Raw genomic sequence first — 24,446 nt, 5'->3', positions numbered from 1 at the left:
GTAAGCAACAATCTGGTGCACAAGAATACATTTGCTCTATAAATTCCATTATATTTTTGGTTATCTTTCATCAAAGTACTGACCAGTTTTAGTTTTTTAAATCTCCAAAGTTAACTGCAAAGCACAACACTGCTATTGCTACCATCCAGCTACTGCCTCTTTCTGACTCCCATAAACAGACGTTACAGGCTAGAAGAAAAGGGGCTGGATGACTAGGAGCTAATGGGATTAGTAATGAGAATATGGTGGCTGTTTGTCATAGCAAAAAATGGTAGGTCATTTGTCACAGCAGATGTACTGGACTGAAATCTTTGGAAAATAGTGTAAATGGGGGAAAAAAGCAAGTTGAATATTTGGTAATAAGTGGCTATTCTGAGGTTTCAGGAGTTTCAATGTCACCCCTTGTTTTATCACAATATTTGGTTTAGATTACTGCCCATAGTATCACCTACACTGTAATCATAAGAGAACAACCCATTGAATTAAATGGATGTGATTTATTAGGTGTTCCCAAATTAGTCATTCCTCTGTTCCAATTGAAAATGAAGCTGTTTTCAGATTTTAAAAAAAGGCTGCCCTTAAACTTTTGCCTACTCTACTATTAGTGTAAGTTTCTACTGTTCTAGCTCTATTTGTTTCATCACATTGGGACAGATTTAGAGTTGCCATCCATCTCAAATTTTAAGGGACTGTCCCAAATTCCTGAGCAACGTTGCTTTTTCAGAACTGATCTAGGATCCCAAAATGTTCTGAATTCATGGGAAACTACTCTCTCTCTTTATTGGAGCACCATTTCAGAATGGTATGTTTTACACCTACTCCGCAGAGATTTAAAAGGAGTGTACGGGGGGAAAGGCAGTTTACAATCAAGCCCATGATTCCTGCTCCAAGAGCTTAAAGTTTGAAAATAGTCCCGAACAAACTTTTAAAACAAACTCAGTTTAATACTTCATACCATTATTTCAACGTGTTCTTACTTCTTGAGAGTTGGCAGCACTAGCTGGATTATGCCTCCTAGGAGCAGTATTTGAAGGAACTCCTTTAGACTGTAAATGCTCCTACCTCTTTAAGAGAGTTCCAAGGGAAGCTGTTGGCAGGGGAAGCTCCACCAAAGCCATGTTTACAGACAGTGGTAGGGGAGCAGGAGATAGTGTGGAGGTGCAAAGTTTCTGTGCAGACGGCCCTGCCCTAGAGTGGATCCCATGGGTCTGTGGAGCTTGACGATCAAACCTCACCATCATTTAGCTTAGGTTCACAGTTTTCCACCCACAAGCTTTTCCATGGGAAGGAGCAGTGTGGCCTTCGGTTTTTACTTAAGCAAAGTTGTCATGGAAATCAATGAAAGTTTTGAAGCTGAATAAGGAGTTCAGGCTTTGTGCCATTATGTTTAAACAAAATTCTATTCTAGAGACACACTGACTTTTGCAAGGCCACATGCCAAGGACTGCACATGTTTATGTGCAATCACTGCCCCTGATTCAGAGGAGATTGTAAGATTACATTCTAGCCCAGTGGGAGTTATCTCCATACATCCTGATGAGAATATAACCCAGGACTGGTAAATTTCACCTATGCAACTTTGTATCCCAGTTTATCTCTGGTCCTCTCTACAACAAAAATGCTGGTCATATAATCTTATGGCAAATATGATTTACTGATAAACTATACTTATAACTAAAAGAATATGAAACATGACATATTTAGACTCAGATTTTTTCCCCAAAAATGGAAAGTCAGTAGTTCGTTCAATGAGCCACTCCAAAGCACAAGAGCATGGGTGATAGCTAGTGACATAATCCACACAACAGTCATCCTTATGTTTACCATGACACTGGAACCTCTTGAGCTGTGTGTATGGCTTTTTAGCAGTTACACTTGTAATAGCCTCTGTGTATCTCGGGGAAAATTATTAATGTGACTGGAAGGTTTGTTCTTCACCAGGCCTTTTAATCATTTAATATAGGGCTACATGTCTTTAATGGCAGCTGCTGTGTTTGCGATTTCATAGTGCATAATGACAGGTCTGTCTTGGGAGATGAGAATATTGCAGGCAGGGAGCTAGCGTGTGCACACAAATCTGAAGTCTCTGGCTCAAGACTATGACATCGCTACCTCTCTGGAAGGGTCAGGACAATTTTGGATGTATCTGGGATGCATTTTTCAACTAAATAATTTTAGTTGAAAAAATTAAACGAGATGAGCAGTGTTCAAGGTTGGTCTTTTTAATGTTAATCTTTAAGTGGCTACTTCTTGGGTGTTCAAGTGCCTGGGTCCTGGTAAACTTACTAGGATTGTGGGGGGGAGGGTTTGTGGCTGCTGAGAGCATAGCAGGTTAAGAATCATGCTAGCAGTGATCTTCCAGACTCACCTGACCTCGACCTCTGACCTGCCATCCCAATACAACCCACTTATTCCTGCCTGACAAGTAAGTCTTTTAGCCTGACAACCAGTAGGGGAAGGTGGGTTGTATCAGAAGTTGAACTCTGGTATGGGAAAAAATGTCAGAGTCCAGAGAGGGGCTGTACGAGAAGCTAGGGATGGTGGGGAGAATGAGCCCAGCAGCCCGCTGGGAGGAAGGGGTTTCTGGCACCTGACAGGGGCCTCATTCTCTTGTGAGAGAGGAGAACAAGACAGCCCGGAGGGAAGTGGTGTTCCAGATGGGGAGATCAGACAAATCACCAAAGATGTATATACTCTTCTTTAGCTCACTGTGGCTTAAAATATGTTCCCTACTTTATATGATAATTGCACTGATTAGCCTTTGCTTTTTAGTGCTGTTGATCATTTAATGGCTGTCTCAGAAAATAGGGCTACTGCGTTTCCTTTACAGTATGTTAAACGGGATATTACCACACTGCTGATCAGCACCTGTTGTCACTAGTCTCCACTAATGAAAAATGACAGCTGGGAATGTTGGCAAAATTCAAGTAAACAAGGCAGCATTGGTTCAATTTCTCAGATTTCTGAGAGCAAAGTTTCTGTCTTAATGACAATGGCTGAAGGGGATGTGTTGCTCGCAAAGGACCCTGTAGGTTCTGAGACATGTACAGCTGAAGTCCCTTCAATTAAAGACATAGAGCAGCTTTTGAATACTGGGCAATCTTCTTGTAACCACACTGATGAAGTATGGCCTAACCTCTTCTTAGGAGACCTGTAAGTATAACTTTATGGACTGGTTCGGTAGAATTTAAGAGCAATACAGTACTTTTTGTCTCATTCAGACTGCTACAATTCTGGTGCTCCTATTTATTGTGAGCATGGCTTATGAATATTGCACTGAGGCAGTTCTTGGTTGTGTTATTTGATGAAGGTTTGAACGGTGCAGTCCTTAAAATCTATTCTGGATAAAATTATGATTGGGTAGTTAATTGTTGTATAGTCTGGAGAAACAATGCCTTAATTTCTGCCCTAGAAAATGCAACCACAAAAGATTTCCTACTTTGTAAATATCTCTGCAAATCTACTTGTTTATGTTTGTCTTTTCCTTAGAGTTACAGCTCACAACAGATTTGGTTTATGGAAGATGGGCATTACCCATGTTTTAAATGCTGCCCATGGCACAATGTTATGCCAAGGAGGCCAAGACTTTTATGGCACTAGCACTGATTACTATGGCGTACCAGCCTATGACCTTCCAGACTTCGACATAAGCCAATACTTTTTCTCTGCAGCAGAGTTTATACACAAAGCCTTGAACACACCAGGAGGTAAGAAATCATTGCCATTCAGTTTGCTTTTAGATTACATGCTATTCTGCCTGGTTGATCCCACAAGTTTGGTCAACTCAACCATATCTGGAGGGTGATACCCACTAACTCATGGTCACCTGCTCACTCTCTGGAGCACTCACTACCCACTCTTTGGAGCGTGAGTACAACCTTTGCTTAGCACCTCTTCCTTCCCAGCCCCAGCATCTCAAAAGAATCAAGGGAGGATTCAGAGAAGTGGAGGGGAGAAAAAGAGACCAAACTCACAATAGAAAGAGCGAGGAGAGATTGGGATAGAAAGGAAAGGAGAAAAAAAATCAAGGTGAAAATAGCTGGGAAGAAAGGCTGAATCTAGAAGAGGAAAAATGAATATTTAAAATGTATATGAATTACTGACACCATGAATCCTGATGAGAGCAAAGAAGCAATGCTACAGCATATAGAAAGAACATATGAGGGTAGGACAAGAAAGAGGAAAAGAGGAGGAAAGTATAAGGATGCATAGCTAAAAGACATTTACAAAGGTAGCCCTGTTTTAGATCTATTATTCTGTAATGTGATTTCATAGATTCCTAGGACTGGAAGGACCTCAAGAGGTCATCTAGTTCAGTCCCCTGCACTCATGGCAGGACTAAATATTGTCTGGACCATCCCTGACGGGTGTTTTGGCCTGATGTATTCATTTTCTGTATGAAAAGCTCATAGACCTGGTCCAAGAGGGACAAGAACAGCCATAGTGGGTCAGACCAATGGTTCATCTAGCCCAGTATCCGGCTTCAGACAGTGGCAAATTCCAGGTGCTTCAGAGGGAATGAACGGAACAGCAATCACAGAGTGATCTATTCCCTGTTGTCCACTCCCAGCTTGTGGCAGTCAGAAGCTAGGGACACCCAGACCATGGGGTTGCATCCCTGACTATCTTGGCTAATAGCCATTGATGGATTTATCCTCTATGAACTTATCTAGTTCTTTTTTGAATCTGGTTATAGTTTTGGCCTTCACAACATCCCCTGACAATAAGTTCCACAGGTTGATTGTGCATTGTGTGCCACCCCTGTGTTTTGCTTATTTATTTTTACTAGTCATGCTTGCGTTCAGCCTTAGCTGGTCTGTTGTCTCAGTGTGTTGTTATATATTGTAAAAATACATTTTTAAATAAACACAAATGTATAAAAAGACAGACAGCCTTATCCGATAGCCCTTACTCCTGTGAGAACTCTCATTCATTGCTAAGAAATTCTCCAGCATGACTAAGGGCTACAGGATTGGGCCATGAAGGATAACACTCCACACTACAGAAACCTTCAATGCATTGTACAAAATCTAGTGAATAACCTCTTTGTACAGTGCCTAGAATAATTGGGCTGCGTCCCTAGGCACTACCGCAATAGAATAACAATTAACAATGGTCCACAAAGGGTAGATCCTCAGCTGGTGGCTTATTTATCTCATAGTTTAATTTGTGTTTTCTCCATCCATCCAGGCCCAATCCTACACCCTTATTTATAGGGGTAGCCACCATTGATTTCAAGTAAGAATGGCCTACATTCTTTGTTCCTAGATGTATATATTTACATTTAGCCATATTAAAATGCATGCTGTTTGCTTAAGCCCCAATTTACCAAGATCGCTCTAAATCAGTGACCTGTCCTCTTCATTATTTACCACTCCAATTTTTGTGTAATCTGCAAACTTTATCAGTGATGATTTTATGTTTTCTTCCAGGTCATGGATAAAAAATGTTAAATAGCATATGGCAAACAATAGATGCCTGCGGGACCCCACTGAAAACACACCCACACAGTGACAATTCCCCACTTACAATTATATTTTGAGAGCTAGCAGAAGCTAGTTTTAATCCATTTAATGGGTTCCATGTTACTTTTTTATATCATTCTTGGGTTTTTTTAAATCAAAATGCCATGTGATACCAAGTCAAACACTTTGCAGAAATCTAAGCATATTACATCAACACTATTACCTTTATCAACCAAACTTGTAATCCTATCAAAAAGAGATATCAAGTATGAATAAGTATTACTTTTGTGAGCAGGATTGGACTCCAGATTATTAGCAGTTCATATGATGTATATATCAGGGTTAGAAATCAAACTTGTTAATCTATCTACTTTGTTCAGAGTCTCGGGGATTTTTGCTCTCCTTTAATTTAAACTTAATCTGACATATCACTGAGCTTCCATGGCCATAACTTATTTTCATTTTCTCTTACCAGCTAAAATTTTGGTGCACTGTGCGGTTGGAATAAGCAGGTCAGCTTCTTTGGTGTTGGCATACCTCATGATAAATCATCACCTCCCGTTAGTCAAAGCCATCAAAGCAGTGAAGGAACATCGATGGATTTCACCCAATCAAGGGTTTCTGAAACAGCTGCGAAATTTGGACATTCAGCTACGACAAACAAGAGGCTGTTGATCAGTGAATAGATCCAAAATATCTTTAAGTCACTTTTTAAATGTCTAGGAATGTTCTCATGAAGATTTGGTCTTCAGAATCTTTGCACTTATTAAATGTATCTACTAGCAATACAGATTGACAACAAATAAAAATACATACCAGAAAACAAACTAAGAGTAATTAATAGTAATTTAAGTGATTTTTTGGGGATACCTCAGGCCCTCTAAGAAGAGCACAGCTCTTTCTAGCTTATGCCTCATCTACACTAGGAGCACAACTGAGTCATTATATATTTGTCCCCAATGTGGTTACAACATGGTTCCATTGTGTAGTCTAGATGGGCTGGGCTGTCCTTGAGCTGTGCTAATGCCTTGGACATGCCCAAGGATTTTATTTACTTGTGCAATATAGTTGTTGTCCCATCTACATTAAAACCTGGGAGTATGTTGTAACCTGGTCCCTTGACTTTGCTACAACTGCAGTGTATATGGGCCCATGGCTACAGCTGTCTCATTGTGCTTCCCAGTTTCAGTGATGATGGAAGCTTCTCAGAAGTCCACCCAATACATGCATGTAAATTTCAGTAACATTCAGCATTCACTATTGCTCTTGCAAGGTACTTGATTGCCTCAAGTGAACTTTCAGCAGAACAAACAGCATCAGTGAGAGCTTTCCCCACACTATCTCACCAACTTCCTGAAATTGTCCTAAGACTACCATCTCATGCAGGCAACTAAATAGCTGTCCGAGTGATGACTTGGGCATAGCCAGCTTGGTGGCTTTTCCAGCAATCCCTTGTGTATACAGTTTGCAGAGAATAGTATGCAGGAAATTACATCTTTCAATAGGCGTTATATCTTCAGAATGCTTTGCAAGCATTAACTCATTAATCCTCACACCCATTTTAAAGATGGGAAAATTGAGGTAGTGAGTGTGATGGGGTGCTCACTCTGAAGGGATTAATAGGGGTTAATGGAGGTAGTGAGTGTGATGGGGTGTTCATTCTGAAGGGGCTAATGGGGGTAATGGAGACCAGAAGGGCCAATTAGCCTATTAGGCTGAAAGCTGAGAGGAAAGTCCTAATTAGAGGAAGCTCCCCTGTGTGGGAACAGGCAAGGCTTCTATAAAGCCAGGGAGCTGATAGCAGGAAGGAGGTTGCAGTGAGGTAGTCTACAGTCATTCCCTGAGAGAAGAGAGGTGTGTTTGGGAGCTATAAGACAAGTAGCCCATGGTTACTCGCTGGGAGGAGAGAGTAGAAAGGCCAGTAAACCCCAGAGAGAGAGGAGTGCTGGGGTAGGAAGTAGCCCAGGGAGTAAGCAGCAAGGTTGAGGACTGTACAGACCTTGGCAGCATGTTGTAGGGTCCCTGGACTGGAACCCAGACTAGAGGGCAGGCCCAAGCTCCCCAACCCGCCACTGGGGAAGTGGCACTGGTGGGGCAGTGAACTGGAAGACTGCCTGGGTCACTGTGGAAGTGACTGACTTTGAAGGACTACACCCTGAAAAGGGAGCGCATTGAATGACCTGGCCAGAAGGCCAAGTCATGAAGAAGACAGTGTGGTTCCTGGAGCAAGAGAGGTGCTGCGGACCAGAGAGAGAGAGAGAAACAGTGATGATATGCAACCATAGGAAGAGGCATAGACCTTGCAAGCTAATCAACAGGGTGGCCAGGCAGAGGCGCTAGCCTAACAATGACGCACCCATGCGTTTAAGCTACTAGCCCAATTTAACCAGAACTCAGAAGTTTCCAACTCTCCCTCCTATGTTACCATTCATCCACACAGCTCTAGAAGCACTGATGATGAGTATACTTGATGTTAACATTTCCCTTTTCCCTTCCTCACACCCCTTCCCAGGCCCTTCTTAGCTGCTGCTCCCCTCCACCAACAAAACCAGACCACAGCCCAGTCAGGCATGCGCTAGAACCTCTCCCCCCTTGCTAGAACACATTCCCCACAATTTGATGCCTACTTTCACTTCGGTTCTTTCCTGATCTCCAGCTTCAGCCCCAAGCACAGGCCACCTCCCTCTCTCTGGTTCTTTATCCAAGGGTCAGGACTGGAACTGGAAGCAGGGAAGGGGTGTAAGGTTAAGACTCTTTGCTGAAACGAGTTCTTGTCTTGCTTCCCAGCTGCTTGAGACCGTTCCTGGGTGTGCTCCCAAGCGTCCATGGTTCCTTAACCCTAGCACCTTGTCTATGTGCGGAGCTTCAGTGATTCAACTTTAAATCAGTTTAAAAACCAATTTCATTAAACTGAGAAAGAGAAAGAGACTCAATTTGATTTAAACCTGGTTATATCAATGTAGCCTAATAAGGAACTAAGTTCATTTAAATCATTAGTTAAGATAAACTGATACAAACCAGGTTTAAATCAAAGTAAATGTGTTCACATAACATTCGGTACAATTGGTTTAAAAAAAAATCACACTTTTAGCTACAAACTATACCACTTTTAATATAAAAGATATTCAAATTTGGCATTACCGATCTATTTGGAAACTAGCCAGTTACCTTCTGGTGAACTGTGAAACAAAGCTAAATCTGCTTTTGTCCTTTGTTACTTCAGAGTGATTTATTGACTAAATGACCTTATAATAACTTTCCCCCACCAGATTAAGTAAACACGTTTCTCCTTTTTTTTTTTTCCATTTGAAATATCAGGACTGATCAGTTCCCTGTTTTTGCTGCAGGTGATTTGCAAAGTCTTTGGTGCATTCTGCTATTCACACCCCCATATTCTGAACTGTGGGGCAGTTTAGAGAGTCTGAGGCTTGGATCCTGATTCAACCCAGCACTATGCATATCCTTAAACCCAGGCCTTTGTTTCAACATGAGCTCAATTGCTTTGCTGAATCAGGGTGTGAGCGCAGATCACAGCTTTGTGACATGACTATTCAGGTTCTCCAAAATCTTGCCAAAGAGCTCCATGGAATAGAAGGAGGGACATTGTAAAGTTAAAAAAAAATAATAGAAGTGGGAAAAGTTTTGAAAAGCAGCAACTGCCTTAAGTCAACTTTTATACATCACAAAGGAGCGGGGGGAAAATTTGTTTGCTTTGAAGTTCTCCAGGTTAATGGGGATTTGTATGAGTCAATGTTTCATCAGAATTTATCACTCATTCACATTACAATAGAATTCAGGCTTTAAGAATTTGGAAGAGAAGGCATCAAAAATATAAAATATATGTGAAGGGTATCTTAATGGCTTTCAGCTGGACAAAATTACTCATATGAGTGAGATTAATGGAATTCCCTGTCAGGATAATGCTTTGCATGCTCCCTAACATCTGTCCCATGAAGTCACAGCTCCAGAAGCTGTTCCTGATATAAATTAATATTTACTGTTCTGGAGATGACTGTTTCCTGAATAGTGTAGATGAGAGAAGTACAAAGTGAAGTTGAGCGGGACTGGCATCCATACCAGAAATAACACAATGATGTTCTCCTGTCAGAAGAGCTGGTCAGTTAGAAATCATTATTTTTATGTGCAGAGTCAGCATTTTCTGCATTTACTATTTGCTCATAAAGGGCCCCATACTTATTTACACTGAGTGTTACCTTACCCCAGGATTCAGAGTAGCAGCCGTGTTAGTCTGTATTCGCAAAAAGAAAAGGAGTACTTGTGGCACCTTAGAGACTAACAAATTTATTAGAGCATAAGCTTTCGTGAGCTACAGCTCACTTCTTCTTACCCCAGGAGTAGCTTTATTTATTGCAATGGCACTTCTTGTGGAATAAGGCACCACTCTACATGAGTAAGGATGATAGAATCAGACCCATATTATTTGAAAGAGAGAAAACACTTTGCTGCAACCTGTTGCAAGAGCTGTTATTGCAAGTGACTGAATTTTGCAAATTAGCAGGCAAATGAAGAAGACCATATATACCAAGTATACTGCACCACAGTTTGTACTTTGTTCATACTGGGTACCAATTTTAAAAGAATGTATACCTTCAAATCAGCAGCACTGCTATGGGTATGCACATGGCCCCACAGTATGCCAATATTTTTACGGCTGACTTAGAACAATGCTTCCTCAGCTCTTGTTCCCTAAGGCCCCTACTCTACTTGCGCTACATTGATGACATCTTCATCATCTGGACGCATGGAAAAGAACCCTTGAGGAATTCCACCATAATTTCAACAATTTCCATCCCACCATCAACCTCAACCTGGACCAATCCACACAAGAGATCCACTTCCTGGACACTACGATGCTAATAAGCGATGGTCACATAAACATTACCCTATACCGGAAGCCTACAGACTGCTATACTTACCTACATGCCTCCAGCTTTCATCCAGACCACACCACACAATCCATTGTCTACAGGCAAGCTCTATGATACAACCACATTTGCTCCAACCCCTCAGACAGAGACAAACACCTACAAGATCTCTATCAAGCGTTCTTACAACTACAATATCCACCTGCTGAAGTGAAGAAACAGATTGACATAGCCAGAAGTTACCTACTACAGGACAGGCCCAACAAAGAAAATAACAGAACGCCACTAGCCATCACCTTCAGCCCCCAACTAAAACCACTCCAATGCATCATCAAGGATCTTCAACCTATCCTGAAGGATGACCCATCACTCTCACAGATCTTGGGAGACAGGCCAGTCCTTGCTTCAAGACAGCCCCCCAACCTGAAGCAAATACTCACCAGCAACCACACAACAGAACCACTAACCCAGGAACCTATCCTTGCAACAAAGCCCGTTGCCAACTGTGTCCTCATATCTATTCAGGGGACACATCATAGGGCCTAATCACATCAACCACACTATCAGAGGCTCGTTCACCTGCGCATCTAGCAATGCGATATATGCCATCATGTGCCAGCAATGCCCCTCTGCCATGTACATTGGCCAAATTGGACAATCTCTACGTAAAAGAATAAATGGACACAAATCAGACATCAAGAATTATAATATTCAAAAACCAGTTGGAGAACACTTCAATCTCTTTGGTCACTCGATTACAGACCTAAAAGTGGCAATTCTTCAACAAAAAAACTTCAAAAAACAGACTCCAACGAGAGACTGCTGAATTGGAATTAATTTGCAAACTGGATACAATTAACTTAGGCTTGAATAAAGACTGGGAGTGGATGTGTCATTACACAAAGTAAAACTATTTCCCCTTGTTTATTTCCCCTCCTACTGTTCTTGTAAACTGCTGGAAATGGCCCACCTCGATTATCACTACAAAAGGTTTCTTCCCCCCAGCTCCACTGCTGGTAATAGCTCACCTTTCCTGATTACTCTTGTTACAGTCTTTATGGTAACACCCATTGTTTCATGTTCTCTGTGTATATAAAATCTCCCCACTATATTTTCCACTGTATGCATCCGATGAAGTGAGCTGTAGTTCACGAAAGCTTATGCGCTAATAAATTTGTTAGTCTCTAAGGTGCCACAAGTACTCCTTTTCTTTTTACGGATACAGCCTAACACGGCTGCTACTCTGAAATCTAAATGATTGAGGAGCTCTTAAGTCAGTTAGGAACATTTTGAAAAGTTCCTAGGTACCTACTGGGGTTTTCAAAAGCACTTTACTTCCATTGATTTCAATGGGAGTTAGGTGTCCAGGTGCTTTTGAAAATCTTGGTAGGTGCCTATTTGCATCTTTAGGTACCTAAATATCTCTAAAAACCTGACCCTTTGGCACTTCTGATAATTTTATACACAAGGCCCAATCCTATGAGGTGCTGACAACCTCCTCTCCACTAATGTTAACGGGCACACCGTACTCCCTGCCCCATCACTTAGATTCACAGAGTTTAAGGCCAGAAGGGCCCACCAGATCATCTAGCCTGAGCTCATGTATATCACAGGCTACCCGCACACTAAATCCAATAACCAAAATGAGATCAAAGTGTTACAGCCCACTGGAGATTAAACTATTATATGCACAGACAAAGAATAGGAGGGACCAATCTGAGCCGGGAGAAAATTCCTTCCCAACCCCACATATGATGATCAGTTAGACCCTGAGCATATGAGCAAGAAATAGCCAGCTAAGCACCCAAGAGAAATAATGCTTGGTGCCATCTCCGAGCCCTGACCCTCCCTGTCCAGTGCCCCATGTCTCCAGCCATGGCCATCTCTGATGCTTCAGAGGAAAAAGACCAAAAAACAAAAATCCAACATGGGGAATCATGCGTGTATGGAAAATCCCTTCCTGACTCCCGCAGGTGACCAGGTGATACCCTGAAGCATGAGCTTTAAGACCTAAACCATAAGGGACCTCCAGGACTGCTGAGTGCTGCTGCCACCATCAAAAGCAATCCTGTCATACAAACCCACTCATATGTTCTCTGCCCAGCCCTGCCCCAATCTGTTCTTTCTTTCCTTATTTCCTCTCTTTTATTTAAGTACCCACTTCTTATTGCCCCAGGGTGTGCTTGGAGAGAAGAATCCAAAGCATACATTTATCAACCAAGCCCCTCCCACAGGTAGGGCTATGCTAGAGAGAACAGTCAGATCCTATATAAAGACTATTTACAGGGAAATTCTCATCATCCCACACAAAACTCTAACAAACGGTCCCCATATGGTTGCCCTGTTGATGGGGACCCTGGCTATATAGGATCCCACAATGAAGGAGGTTAAGCTGGCTCCTGCATTACACAAGAGCTGGTGAGATGCAGGCTGCTTTCCTTGTGCTGGCCAAAATATTTTTCCCATTGAATACAGTGGTTAAGTTCAGGACTGGCTAGAGACCCATGGTCTTTAGGGACTTCGGAAGTTCCTGGAAGGAGGCATGGCTGATCTCAGTTATCATGATGGGAGCAAGCTGTGCTTTGTTAAACTTCACCAGCAAGGAGAGACGGGGGTCAGAAACACAGGTAATGGGCTGGAAGTTCCTCTGAGTTTCCTGGGTTTCCATCTGGGTAACAGGATGGCGGGGGGGGGGTCTCATTCCTGGTTTTGGTTACTTCAGTCTCAGCAAAGCTCAATGTAATCATTAATTATTATTTTGTTGTTAGTGATATAGAAACTTGTAAGCATAGTTGTGACTAGTCCTTAATTGTATTTAGCCTAGATAGAGTCATGTAAATCTGCAATTGAAGCTTATTGAAGTTTGTTTATTTTGGAGCTTTCTCTAAAATGAACGGTCTCCCTGTTCTTAGTTGACTACCACTAATACTAGAACAGTGCTGGAGTAGAATGACAGTTCTTTTGCAGAGAGCTCAGACTGCTCCTCTGAGCTGCAGTAACATTGTTTACTTCGGGCATGCAGTGCAATATTGTGATTAACCCTTTTTTATTGCATAATTTTGTGCTGTCAGTTAAAGTTTCCATTTCAGCCACGACACGGTGCCAAGTGAATCAGAGGGGCTGGAATAAGGCATGCCATATTTAAAGAGATCCAGCTGCTTGGAAACATCAAGTGTCAGCAAAGAAAACATAGTTCAGCAGGAGCTCCACTATCAATTCCTCAGCAACCATACCTGACTGGGTCTCAGATTAGTTATGTTTTGATTTAGCTTAAGGGTCAATGTCTGAAGATGGTCATAACCTTCCGAACCATCAGCGTTTCCCATCCACCACTCCTTCTGTCAAAGAGCTGGAACATGTTTTGGACAGCTGCAGGATGGAATTAAATCATGTGGATGAAGTGTGGCCTAACCTGTATATAGGTGATATGTAAGTGTTATTTCAAACTGAGCCATTCTTTATGATTGTCCATGTAAACTGTCTCACTATTTTACTTGGTGATATTTGTTAAACAACTAAGAGTCTTAAAATTGACTTTTAGATTAGAACTGGAGTGTGCATTACACACTAAAGAAAGTACTTACCATACCAAGGAATACAGTTAGAAAAGAATTCCCATGTGCAAAAATTTTCTCTATTATTTTACATTTAATTGTTACAATTCTTTTTTTAATAGATTTTACAAATGCGCCAAACAGTACATTCTCAAGTTGTGTACATAACTGAGGCACACAGCTCTCTAAATTTGGTATAGAATATTTCTCATTTCATGAGTCATGTTTTGTTTTTCACCAGATTTCCATGAAATGGATCTTTTCACATTTAAAAAAATGTAACATTTTAAAATGTGTTTTTAGAGCAAACTGATCTTCAGTTGGATTTTTTTGCTCACAAATATAACCATTTTTAAATTAAACTGGAGACATTACTTTTGGTTAATAAGTCTGTGATGAAGCAGAGAAACTGCCTGCCAGCATGGTTGATTAAGAATGGCCTTTGGGCCCAGCTAAGCCTACTCTGTTATACCTGCAGCCAATGCCAGGCCTGGAGGGGGTAGAAAAGGAGAGAGCCTGGTTCAATTCAGGGCTGACTGGTGAAGAAGCAGGAGCTAACTACAGCCCTACCTGAAAGGAAGGATCACTAGCCTGCAGGCCAAATCAGCCACTATGGAGCATGTTCTGTCTCTCAGCCAAGGGAGATTGCAGAGAAGAGCTAGGAGCCTCCAGTAACTGGGTGACTGCACCCCAGAGACATTGTGGGGTTTGGCTTTACCAAACTTACGGCTGCCCCACCTGAAGGATCCTGGGACCGCATCAGGATGCAGCCCAAGATCCACGAGAGGGAGCCAAGGGAGGCAAGCCATCCCAACAAATTGAACTATAAGGGGCATGCCCCAAACTAAAGAGACACTGGTAGGAAGTAGCCTAGGATTGCCAATTTTCTAGCTCCACAAAACCAAACACCCTAGCCACTTCCCTTCCCTGAGGCCCCACCCCTTCTCCGAGGCCCCGCTCACTACATTCCCCCTCCCTCAGTGGCTTGCTGTTCCCATCCTCACTTACTTTCACTGGGCTGGGGCAGGGAGTCAAGGTGCAGGAGGGGGTGAAGGCTCTAACTGGGGGTGCAGGCTCAAGGGTAGGGCCAGAAATGAGAGGTTCAGGGTGCGGGAGGGGGCTCTGGCTGGGGGTGTGGGCTCTGGGGATGAGAGGTTTGGGGTCCAGGACGGGGCTCGGGGTCCAGGACGGGGCTCCAGGCTGGAGCCGAGGGATACAGAATGTGGGAGGGGGCTGAGGGTTGAGGCAGGGGGTTGGGAGGGGATATGGGCTCTCAGCTGGGGGTCTGGGATCTGGGATGGGGCCAGGGATGAGGGATTTGGGGTGCAGGAGGTGGCTATAAACTGGGGGGTGGGGCAGAGGGATTTGGAGTACAAGAGGGGGCTGGGGTGCAGGAGGGGGTACGGGCTCTGGGCTGGGGATGAGGGGTTTGGGGTACAGGAAGGGGCTCCAGGTAGGGGCAGGAGGTTGGGGTGCAGGGGGATGAGGGCACTGGCTGGGGGTGCAGGCTCTGGGGTGGGGCCAGGGATGAGGGATTTGGGATGCAGGACGGGGCTCTGGGTTTGGGGGGACTCAGTGTTGGGGCGTGGTCTTACCTCAGGCGGCTCCTGGTCAGCAGCGCAGCGGGGCTAAGGCAGGCTACCTGCCTGTCCTGGCTCCGCACTGTGTCCCAGCAGTAGGTCCAGCTCCGAGGCGGGGGTTCTCAGGAGGCTCCGCGTGCTGCTCTCACCCACAGGCATCGCCCCCCCAGCTCCCATTGGCTGCAGTTCCTGGCCAATGGGAGCGCAGAGCTGGTGCTTGGGGGGGGGCAGCATGCAGAGCCCCATGTGCCCCCCCGCCTAGAACTGGGTCTGCTGGCTGCTTCCAGGGTACAGCGCAGTGCCAGGACAGGTAGTGACTAACCCACCTTAGACTCGCAGCACCGCCGACCAGACTTTTAACGGCCTGGTCGGCAGTGCTGACTGGAGCCACCAGAGTCCAAAAATGGACACCTGGCAACCCTAAAGTAGGCCAGGGGAGTGGATTTAGACTCCCTGCTTGGAATGCCTCCTGTTCAGGAGTCAACTCACACAGGGCCCTCGGCTGGGACCTGATTAAGTGGGAGGGTCTGGGACACCTAGCGCCCACTGTCTGAAAGACTGAGGCACCTTGACCAAGGAAACAAAGGGTTGGAAGTTGGGCACACCAACCATTAGGCCTCCTGGACCTCCAAGCACCTTTAATACAAAGTTATTTTTGGAATATTTTTGCTCTATTTTGGAGCTGTGGTAGCTATCCCATTCTTAGACCTTGACTCAGCAAAGCACTTAAGCACATGCTTAACTTTAGGTATGCTCTTAAATACAATTGAAGTCAGTAAGATGTAAGAATGTGCTTAAAGTTATACATGTGCTTAATGGTTTTGCTGAATCAAGGCCTTAAGATAGATGAAATTTTTCTTATAAGCCCAATTTAACCCTGTCCTACAGCTCTCCCAGAAGACTAACCTTCCTAACACTCTCTGTGCTGCTTCTCAACTCTTCCCTAATTGTAAAATTTCTTATCTTATTTAAATACACACACTGACTTCTTTGCATGATGGCTTTAAAGTAACTATACAATCTACACTGTTGGCCGAAGAAATCCAGAAAAGGAATCATAAGTGTTTACTGCTTATTAAGTATTTAAGTATGTGCTTAACTTCATGCTTAGTCCCAATGGGCCTACTCCCATGCATAATATTTGCTAGATCAAGGCATTTAAGTTTCAAAGGTGGATAAATTAGGCCCTAATCAGAAAGCCCTTTGCATGCAGAACTCCTACTGGAGTTGATAAACATTCCATGCTTGGAGGGCTTCCTAATCTGGAATCATAACAGAGAAGCGTCATTAGGGGCTGAACAACTGGGAGACAAGGATATCATTCCAGCCCTACAGAGGTTACCTGCACAAAGCCCTTTGACATGAATTTTGTGCAGGGTGGCTAGGATTTTACCCTGTATTTGCTTCTTTCAGATGTATAAAGAAACATTAATTTTGCCAACTATGCAAGTCTAGAACCCTGTTTTTATATCAAACAGGTCTCCCTGCACCATCAACAGGCTTAAATATTTGGAGATAATAATCATAAATTACCATAAGAGAAGGAAGGAGCTACTATTAATTCTTTAGCCACAGTTCCCTGTGATTATATTCTGAAAACTGGAAGTCTTAGCAATAAACAAACAGAGCATAAAATAATGAGCAAGCATGTGCTGGGGAAAAAAGAACATATGTTTTAACAATTGAAACAATACTTTACATTTCAAATTCTGCAAGTGCAAATCATGAGTTATAATCTGCTTTCCAAACCTGTTGGATTTGAGGACAGTGATCCTGCAATGTGTAACGGAGGCCTTGTCATGCTGGCGACATGCCACAATTGATGGCCATCTTCATTGCATTTTTATTTTAAAATGCATTTATTTTGTTGAAGGGTTTAATAGTGTCAAGGGAAATCTGTATTCTTTCAAAAGCATTTTTTAAAAATCCCTGGTTTCCATTCACAGTTGAGAACAGAGTCTGTGTATGCTCTGCAAAGATCCAACAGCCGAAAGGGCTGAGCAGCTAAACAAGGCAGCAAATCTTGAATATTGAAGAAGAGCACAGAGTTATTTTATAATTGAAATTAGTAAAATGAAAAACTACAGGTTTAACCGGAATTTATCAAGAACTGCAGACAGGATTTTCCCCCTCTGTTGAAATCAGTCGGACCATTTGCACAAGCATCAACTACTGGAGGGGAAGGGAAAGAAATAGGGGGTGGAGTCCATAGAAGTCTTTCCATTGAGTTCAATAGGCTTTGGATCAGGCCCTTTCTGAACAAGCCTGTGTCAGTGGAGATTAATTAGCATCAGAATTGTGCCATACGGTACAGTAGTCCATAGCGCTATCATAGATTTAGTTTTGATGGCCTGTTTCCTGAGAATTAGCCCTGTATAATCACTTCAGAAGGCTGCTTGGCAAGCAGAAATGAATGAACAATCTAGAGTTAAGACTATATTTTGCTAATAAAGTCTTTTTTCATCTTGAAAGCTAGCTACCAAATTTCTTATCTCATACTGTGCAAACAATCCTAACCTCTCTCCTATAAAGCAGAATACTAATGACTGCCTGCTGTATGCTGCCGTTCATCACAGAGGATCCTAAGTGCTCAACAAACTGACTATTACATTGATGTACATGCATCACCCATAATTAAATGCAGTGCCCTTTGGGGTGGAAAGTGAAAGCCCTTTAACAGTGCAAAGGAATGCTGCACAACAGTTCAGGGCAAAACACAAAGAATGCCCTTCACAAATGAATCTAGCTGCTGAATTTTAAGCAGGCAGAATGTAATTAACCATTGGAATTTAGCCAGGTTCTGTGGGCTAACACCCCTAGTCCTGCAAAAATGCATTCTGAAATTATTACAGATCGAGGCAGAATGGCTGCAGACTAAATGAAAAGGTTGACTATGTCCTTTCAATCTTGGGAGATGCTGAACCCATTGTCATGCGCTCAGGGCCAACAAAACCCCTTGACTTCAGTGGGACTGGAGGCAGCTTTGCATCTCTCAGGATCGGGCTTTTAATTCTCATTAAAACTCATAGGGACTTTCACACAGAGAGAGAGGCGGTTATTTTCATAGACATGAAATCTCTTTCCATATTTACATGCAATTGCATATTTTCTCTGCGCAGCTCCTATGTGATCATCAGACTAGAAATCACAACTTTCTGTCTCATGCTTGGTGTTATGCCATGCAAACAACAGATCTCCAAGTGCAACAGGCCCTGAACTGCTCAGTGATATTCAGTGTCAATTAGGGGCATCAGGGACTTGACCACATCAGACACTTTCATTTAATACTTTTTCTTGTGACCTTTAATACCTAATTCTTTGTAGCTTGATTGCACATGACAAGGAAGAACTGAGGAAACTTGGCATCACCCAAGTACTGAATGCTGCACATTCCACATGGGAAAGTAAAGGAGACCAAGTCTTCTATGGCCAGAAAATCCATTATTGTGGAATAGCTGCAGAAGATTCAACTGATTTTAACCTGCATGTGCATTTCTACCCTGCCTCAGAGTACATTAATAAAACACTGAGTGCTCTGAACGGTAAGTGTCTCTCTTGATAATACTCTGTGCTTATGTAGTACTTTTATCCCAAGATCATCACCTGCCATACAAACATTACCCAACACCACTGGGAGTCAGACTACCACAGCAAACTCACCTCTGGAGCATCTCCAAGTGGCAGAATGTGGTATCACAGTCCTTTTCTTGCCCGCCCACAGGCCAGCCTTGCTGTATCTTCAATGGCTTGGCCTTCTGGCCAAGTCACAAAGTCTGAATGAACCCCTTCCAGGGTATTAAAGGGTCCAATAAATGGTCTATTTTGTCCTCAGTAGGGTCTTCAGCCCTGGCTCTGGGCCCTTTAAATTCAGCCCTTTGTTCAAGCTCCCAAATAAGCTCCATCCCTTTCTTGGGGTTTATATCACTTTACCTGTAGCCAGTAGGGGAACCCAGGCCTGCCCATTACTCTGGGTTTCCAGCCCAGGAACCCACTAAAGAGCCATCACGTATTGCTCAATCCAATTAGTTGCCACTTGTTCCCTGGACTTCTTCCTAACTGGACCCTTGAGCTTCACCCTTACCTCAGGGTTAAGGTTCTCATGTCCTCTCTTCCCTGGAAACCCAGCTATGCACAATGCAGCCAGAACCAAAAACTCTGGGTTATCCCTCAACCTCCTGTGGCCAGAGAGGTTTGGGCTACTTTCTGCACCCTTCCTCATCCCTCTGGTCCCTGCCTTGAACTGGCCTACTACAGCCCTGCAGCTCCTTTCATCTGGGCCCTGATGGGCTGTCTCCCTTTAGAGATGGGAGGAAAATGGGACACCAACAGGTTAAGTAACACACACAAAGTCACACAGCAAGTCAGTGGCAAAGCGAGGCATCCAGGCTCCACATGGATCCCCTTGTAATCACTAGACCAGCTTCCCTTTTTTTGAACAGAAGGAAAAAGGCCTATGGAGGATGATGTTGTAGTTTAGAGAGTGGTTAATATATAACAGCCGGGATATGATGGCACCAATGTTCTGTGTTGATTCATCAGAATGCAAGTGTACATGAATCATTCCTTCTCTGGCTACAAAACAGCCAAGAACAAATGTTGCAATAAGGTGATTTTGAGATACCAGCTATCACAGAGAGATGTGTCAATGAGCCATTGACAAGGTCCAGGGTCATGCTGTTTCCTTCTGTTATAAATCCATCGGGACACAGGCCAACACCACCAGTAATTACTGTTCACTTATGGAAAGGATCACTGTACTACTTAGAGGGCTAGATTCACCCCAGCTAGCATCAACTGCACCTCCACGAGCCAACAGTGGAGCTTCACTTCAGAGCAGATTCATCCCAAAGGAGAAGGCAGGCAGTTCCGCCCCCCCCCCCCGCCCCGCCACGACCTCCCTTGAAAGGATACGCCAGGGAAGGCAGTTGTAGATTCTGACAGAGGCTTCAGTAGGGACGTGCTGAATAAACACACCTCCCTGCAACCCTAGACACACCCAATTCCCCAACCACCACAAGCTTAGTTTGGGGTCATGATATCTCCTTCTAGGCCAGTTAATGGAAGGTGGTTTGGACTACTTTCTGCCAGCACTGCCTCCCCTGCCCCCTGAGAGGATTTTCTGCCTTGGGACCATGCTCCGTAGAAGATGATGTGAATCAGGAGGGAATCTACCTCAGAGATACCTAATATCTTGTGGACTCTGAAGTCTGACCCCCTCTATTTAGTAGGCATCCTCTTGCATGCTGCAAGATTGCACTAGCTATGGTGAAACACAATAGGTACTGGCCCTGTAAGGCCAGTATAAGAACCTGTGTGACCCAGTTGAATCTTGAGTGCCATACTTATTTTAACACCCATGAGAGGCACCATATGGTGAGCACTGACCTCTAGTTATCCACAGGAAACGTATGGCATAGTCAGCAGCAGCAGCACGACAAGCTTCTCCCACAATACCCCTTCAATATTCCTCAGTGCCTTTATTGAGCGAACACCTCTGGATTTGAAAGCAGTGGCTAGTCTCTGTGACCCAATGAGTACTTGGCTTCTCTGCCAAGACTGCCAACAATGCCACATAATAGTGCTGCATTTTGAGCAGGAGATACCTGTCCAGAATTAACTTGCCTGAGACCTCTGACCTATTTATAGATACTCATAGATACTAAGGTCAGAAGGGACCATTCTGATCATCTAGTCCGACCTCCTGCACAGCGCAGACCACAGAATGTCATCCACCCACTCCTGTGAAAAACCTCACCCATGTCTGAGCTATTGAAGTCCTTAAATCATGGTTCAAAGACTTCAAGGAGCAGAGAAGCCTCCCTCCAGTCAACCATGCCCCATGCTACAGAGGAAGGCAAAAAACCTCCAGGGCCTCTCCAATCTGCCTTGGAGGAAAATTCCTTCCCGACCCCAAATATGGCAATCAGCTAAACCCTGAGCATATGGGCAAGATTCACCAGCCAAATACCCAGGAAAGAATTTTCTATAGTAACTCAGATCCCATTCATCTAATATCCCATCTCAGGGGATTTGGCCTATTTACCCTGAATATTTAAAGATCAATTACTTACCAAAATCCCATTATCCCATCATACCATCTCCTCCATAAACTTATCGAGTAGAATCTTAAAACCAGATAGATCTTTTGCCCCCACTGCTTCCCTTGGAAGGTTATTCCAAAACTTCACTCCTCTGATGGTTAAAAACCTTCGTCTGATTTCAAGTCTAAACTTCCTGGTGGCCAGTTTATACCCATTTATTCTTGTGTCCACATTGGTGCTGAGCTGAAATAATTCCTCTCCCTCTCCTATATTTATCCCTCTGATATATTTATAGAGAGCAATCATATCTCCCCTCAACCTTCTTTTAGTTAGGCTAAACAAGCCAAGCTCCTTAAGTCTCCTTTCATAAGACAAGTTTTCCATTCCTCGGATCATCCTAGTAGCCCTTCTCTGTACCTGCTCCAGTTTGAATTCATCCTTTTTAAACATGGGAGACCAGAACTGCACACAGTATTCTAGGTGAGGTCTCACCAGTGCCTTGTATAACGGTACTAAAACCTCCTTATCCCTACTGGAAATGCCTCTCCTGATGCATCCCAAAACCGCATTAGCTTTTTTCACAGTCATATCACATTGGCAGCTCATAGTCATCCTATGATCAACCAATACTCCAAGGTCCTTCTCCTCTTCCGTTACTTCTAATTGATGCGTCCCCAATTTAGAACTAAAATTCTTGTTATTAATCCCTAAATGCATAACCTTACACTTCTCACTATTAAATTTCATCCTATTACTATTACTCCAGTTTACAAGGTCATCCAGATCCTCCTGTATAATATCCCGATCCTTCTCCGAATTGGCAATACCTCCCAGCTTTGTATCATCTGCAAACTTTATTAGCACACTCCCACTTTTTGTGCCAAGGTCAGTAATAAAAAGAATAAATAAGATTGGTCCCAAAACCAATCCCTGAGGAACTCCACTGGTAACCTCCCTCCAACCTGACAGTTCGCCTTTCAGTAGGACCCGTTGCAGTCTCCCCTTTAACCAATTCCTTATCCACGTTTTGATGTTCATATTGATCCCCATCTTCTCCAATTTAACTAATAATTCCCCATGTAGCACGGTATCAAATGCCTTACTGACATCTAGGTAAATTAGATCCACTGCATTTCCTTTATCTAAAAAATCTGTTACTTTTTCAAAAAAGGAGATTAGGTTGGTTTGGCACGATCTACCTTTTGTAAAACCATGTTGTATTTTGTCCCATTTACCATTGACTTCAATGTCCTTAACTAATTTCTCCTTCAAAATTTTTTCCAGGACCTTGCATACTACAGATGTCAAACTAACTGGCCTGTAGTTACCCGGATCACTTTTTTTTCCTTTCTTAAAAATAGGAACTATATTAGCAATTCTCCAATCATTCGGTACTATTCCTGAGTTTACAGATTCATTAAAAATTCTTGCTAATGGGCTTGCAATTTCAGGTGCCAATTCCTTTAATATTCTTGGATGAAGATTATCTGGGCCCCCCGATTTAGTCCCATTAAGCTGTTTCAGTTTCGCCTCTACCTCTAATATGGTAATATCTACCTCTATATCCTCCTTCCCATTTGTCATGCTACCATTATCCCCAAGATCCTCTTTAGCCTTATTAAAGACTGAGGCAAAGTATTTGTTTAGATATTGGGCCATGCCTAGATTATCTTTAACCTCCACTCCATCCTCAGTGTTAAGCGGCCCCACTTCTTCCTTCTTAGTTTTCTTCTTATTTATATGGCTATTGAACCTTTTACTATTGGTTTTAATTCCCTTTGCAAGGTCCAACTCTACTCGACTTTTAGCTTCTCTCACTTTATCCCTACATCTTTTGACCTCAATTAGGTAGCTTTCCTTGCTGATCCCTCCCATCTTCCACTCCCTGTGTGCTTTCTGCTTCTTCTTAATCACCTCTCTAAGATGCTTGCTCATCCAGCTTGGTCTACAACTCCTTCCTATGAATTTTTTCCCCTTTCTTGGGATACAGGCTTCCGATAGCTTCTGCAGTTTTGATTTAAAGTAATCCCAGGCCTCCTCTACCTTTAGATCCATAAGTTCTTCAGTCCAATCCACTTCCCTAACTAATTTCCTTAATTTTTGAAAGTCAGCCTTTTTGAAATCAAAAACCCTAGTTGCAGATTTATTTTTGTTAATCCTTCCATTTAGTTTGAACTGAATTAGCTCATGATCACTTGAGCCAAGATTGTCCCCTACAACCATTTCTTCTATGAGGTCCTCGCTACTCACCAAAATTAAATCTAAAATGGCATCCCCTCTAGTCGGTTCAGCATATACTGGAGGATGAATAACTATCACATAACTATCACATTAGAATGGTTTTTGGTCATTGACGCAGGAAGTATTCAAAACAGTGTCCAAGAGGTTAAAAACTAGGATAGTCCATTATCAACATGCTGAGCAGCCCAAGACCCATTGTGACACTTCTGAGCACACTGGAGCAGCACAATTCAACTTTTTTTTCTCTTTTTCAGGAAAGATCTTAGTTCACTGTGTCCTTGGTAAAAGCAGATCCGCCACCTTGGTGCTGGCTTACCTTATGATCTACCATCACTTTTCACTGATCGATGCTGTCAAACATATCATCCAGCACCGAGCCGTTTCACCAAACCGAGGGTTCCTGAAACAGCTACACAACCTGGATGTTGAATTGCGAGACAAAACAAACCTGTGTGAGCTCTTATAATATGGGGGGAAGAAAAAAGATCAATAGTAACTAAAAAATATGAAGTGTCACAGAGTGTTAAAGGAAGCAAAAAGATTAAATGAATCTGAACCAAAATTCTAGTACCAAAACCTACCCCCTCCCAAATTTTGTGGACGGGGATCTCATAATCTGAACTTGAATCTGGCTCTGAATTTCACATCTGGCTCCTCTCTCTCTCAAACTATATTAACC

At 43.1% G+C, this 24,446-nt stretch overlaps 2 protein-coding genes across 2 annotated transcripts; both read left to right on the top strand.

The window, feature by feature from the left end:
- Positions 1 to 2,890: 2,890 nt before the first annotated feature.
- On the top strand, positions 2,891 to 6,231 carry LOC119858884 (dual specificity protein phosphatase 13-like). Its single transcript, XM_038410386.2, has 3 exons — positions 2,891 to 3,153; positions 3,490 to 3,707; positions 5,941 to 6,231. The coding sequence occupies exons 1-3, from the start codon at positions 2,891 to 2,893 to the stop codon at positions 6,138 to 6,140; spliced, it is 681 nt and encodes a 226-aa protein (XP_038266314.2). The 3' UTR covers positions 6,141 to 6,231.
- A 7,290-nt stretch (positions 6,232 to 13,521) lies between these two features.
- Positions 13,522 to 24,233, top strand: LOC119858771 (dual specificity protein phosphatase 26-like). The gene is made up of 3 exons (XM_038410126.2): positions 13,522 to 13,780; positions 18,810 to 19,027; positions 24,022 to 24,233. Exons 1-3 carry the CDS (start codon positions 13,632 to 13,634, stop codon positions 24,231 to 24,233), a joined length of 579 nt encoding a protein of 192 aa, XP_038266054.1. The 5' UTR covers positions 13,522 to 13,631.
- Positions 24,234 to 24,446: the final 213 nt, after the last annotated feature.

This window comes from Dermochelys coriacea, chromosome 7 (assembly GCF_009764565.3).
Source record: "Dermochelys coriacea isolate rDerCor1 chromosome 7, rDerCor1.pri.v4, whole genome shotgun sequence".
Lineage (NCBI taxonomy): Eukaryota > Metazoa > Chordata > Testudines > Dermochelyidae > Dermochelys > Dermochelys coriacea.
Note: the sequence above shows the minus strand (reverse complement) of the source record. Positions and strands in the feature narration are given on the sequence as shown.

Coding starts and splice junctions, on each gene's coding strand:
- LOC119858884 (XM_038410386.2), top strand. CDS start 2,891: ATGAAAAATGACAGCTGGGAATGTTGGCAAAATTCAAGTAAACAAGGC. Junction 3,154..3,489: donor AACCTCTTCTTAGGAGACCT/GTAAGTATAACT, acceptor TCTTTTCCTTAG/AGTTACAGCTCACAACAGAT. Junction 3,708..5,940: donor AGCCTTGAACACACCAGGAG/GTAAGAAATCAT, acceptor TTCTCTTACCAG/CTAAAATTTTGGTGCACTGT.
- LOC119858771 (XM_038410126.2), top strand. CDS start 13,632: ATGTCTGAAGATGGTCATAACCTTCCGAACCATCAGCGTTTCCCATCC. Junction 13,781..18,809: donor AACCTGTATATAGGTGATAT/GTAAGTGTTATT, acceptor AATTCTTTGTAG/CTTGATTGCACATGACAAGG. Junction 19,028..24,021: donor AACACTGAGTGCTCTGAACG/GTAAGTGTCTCT, acceptor TCTCTTTTTCAG/GAAAGATCTTAGTTCACTGT.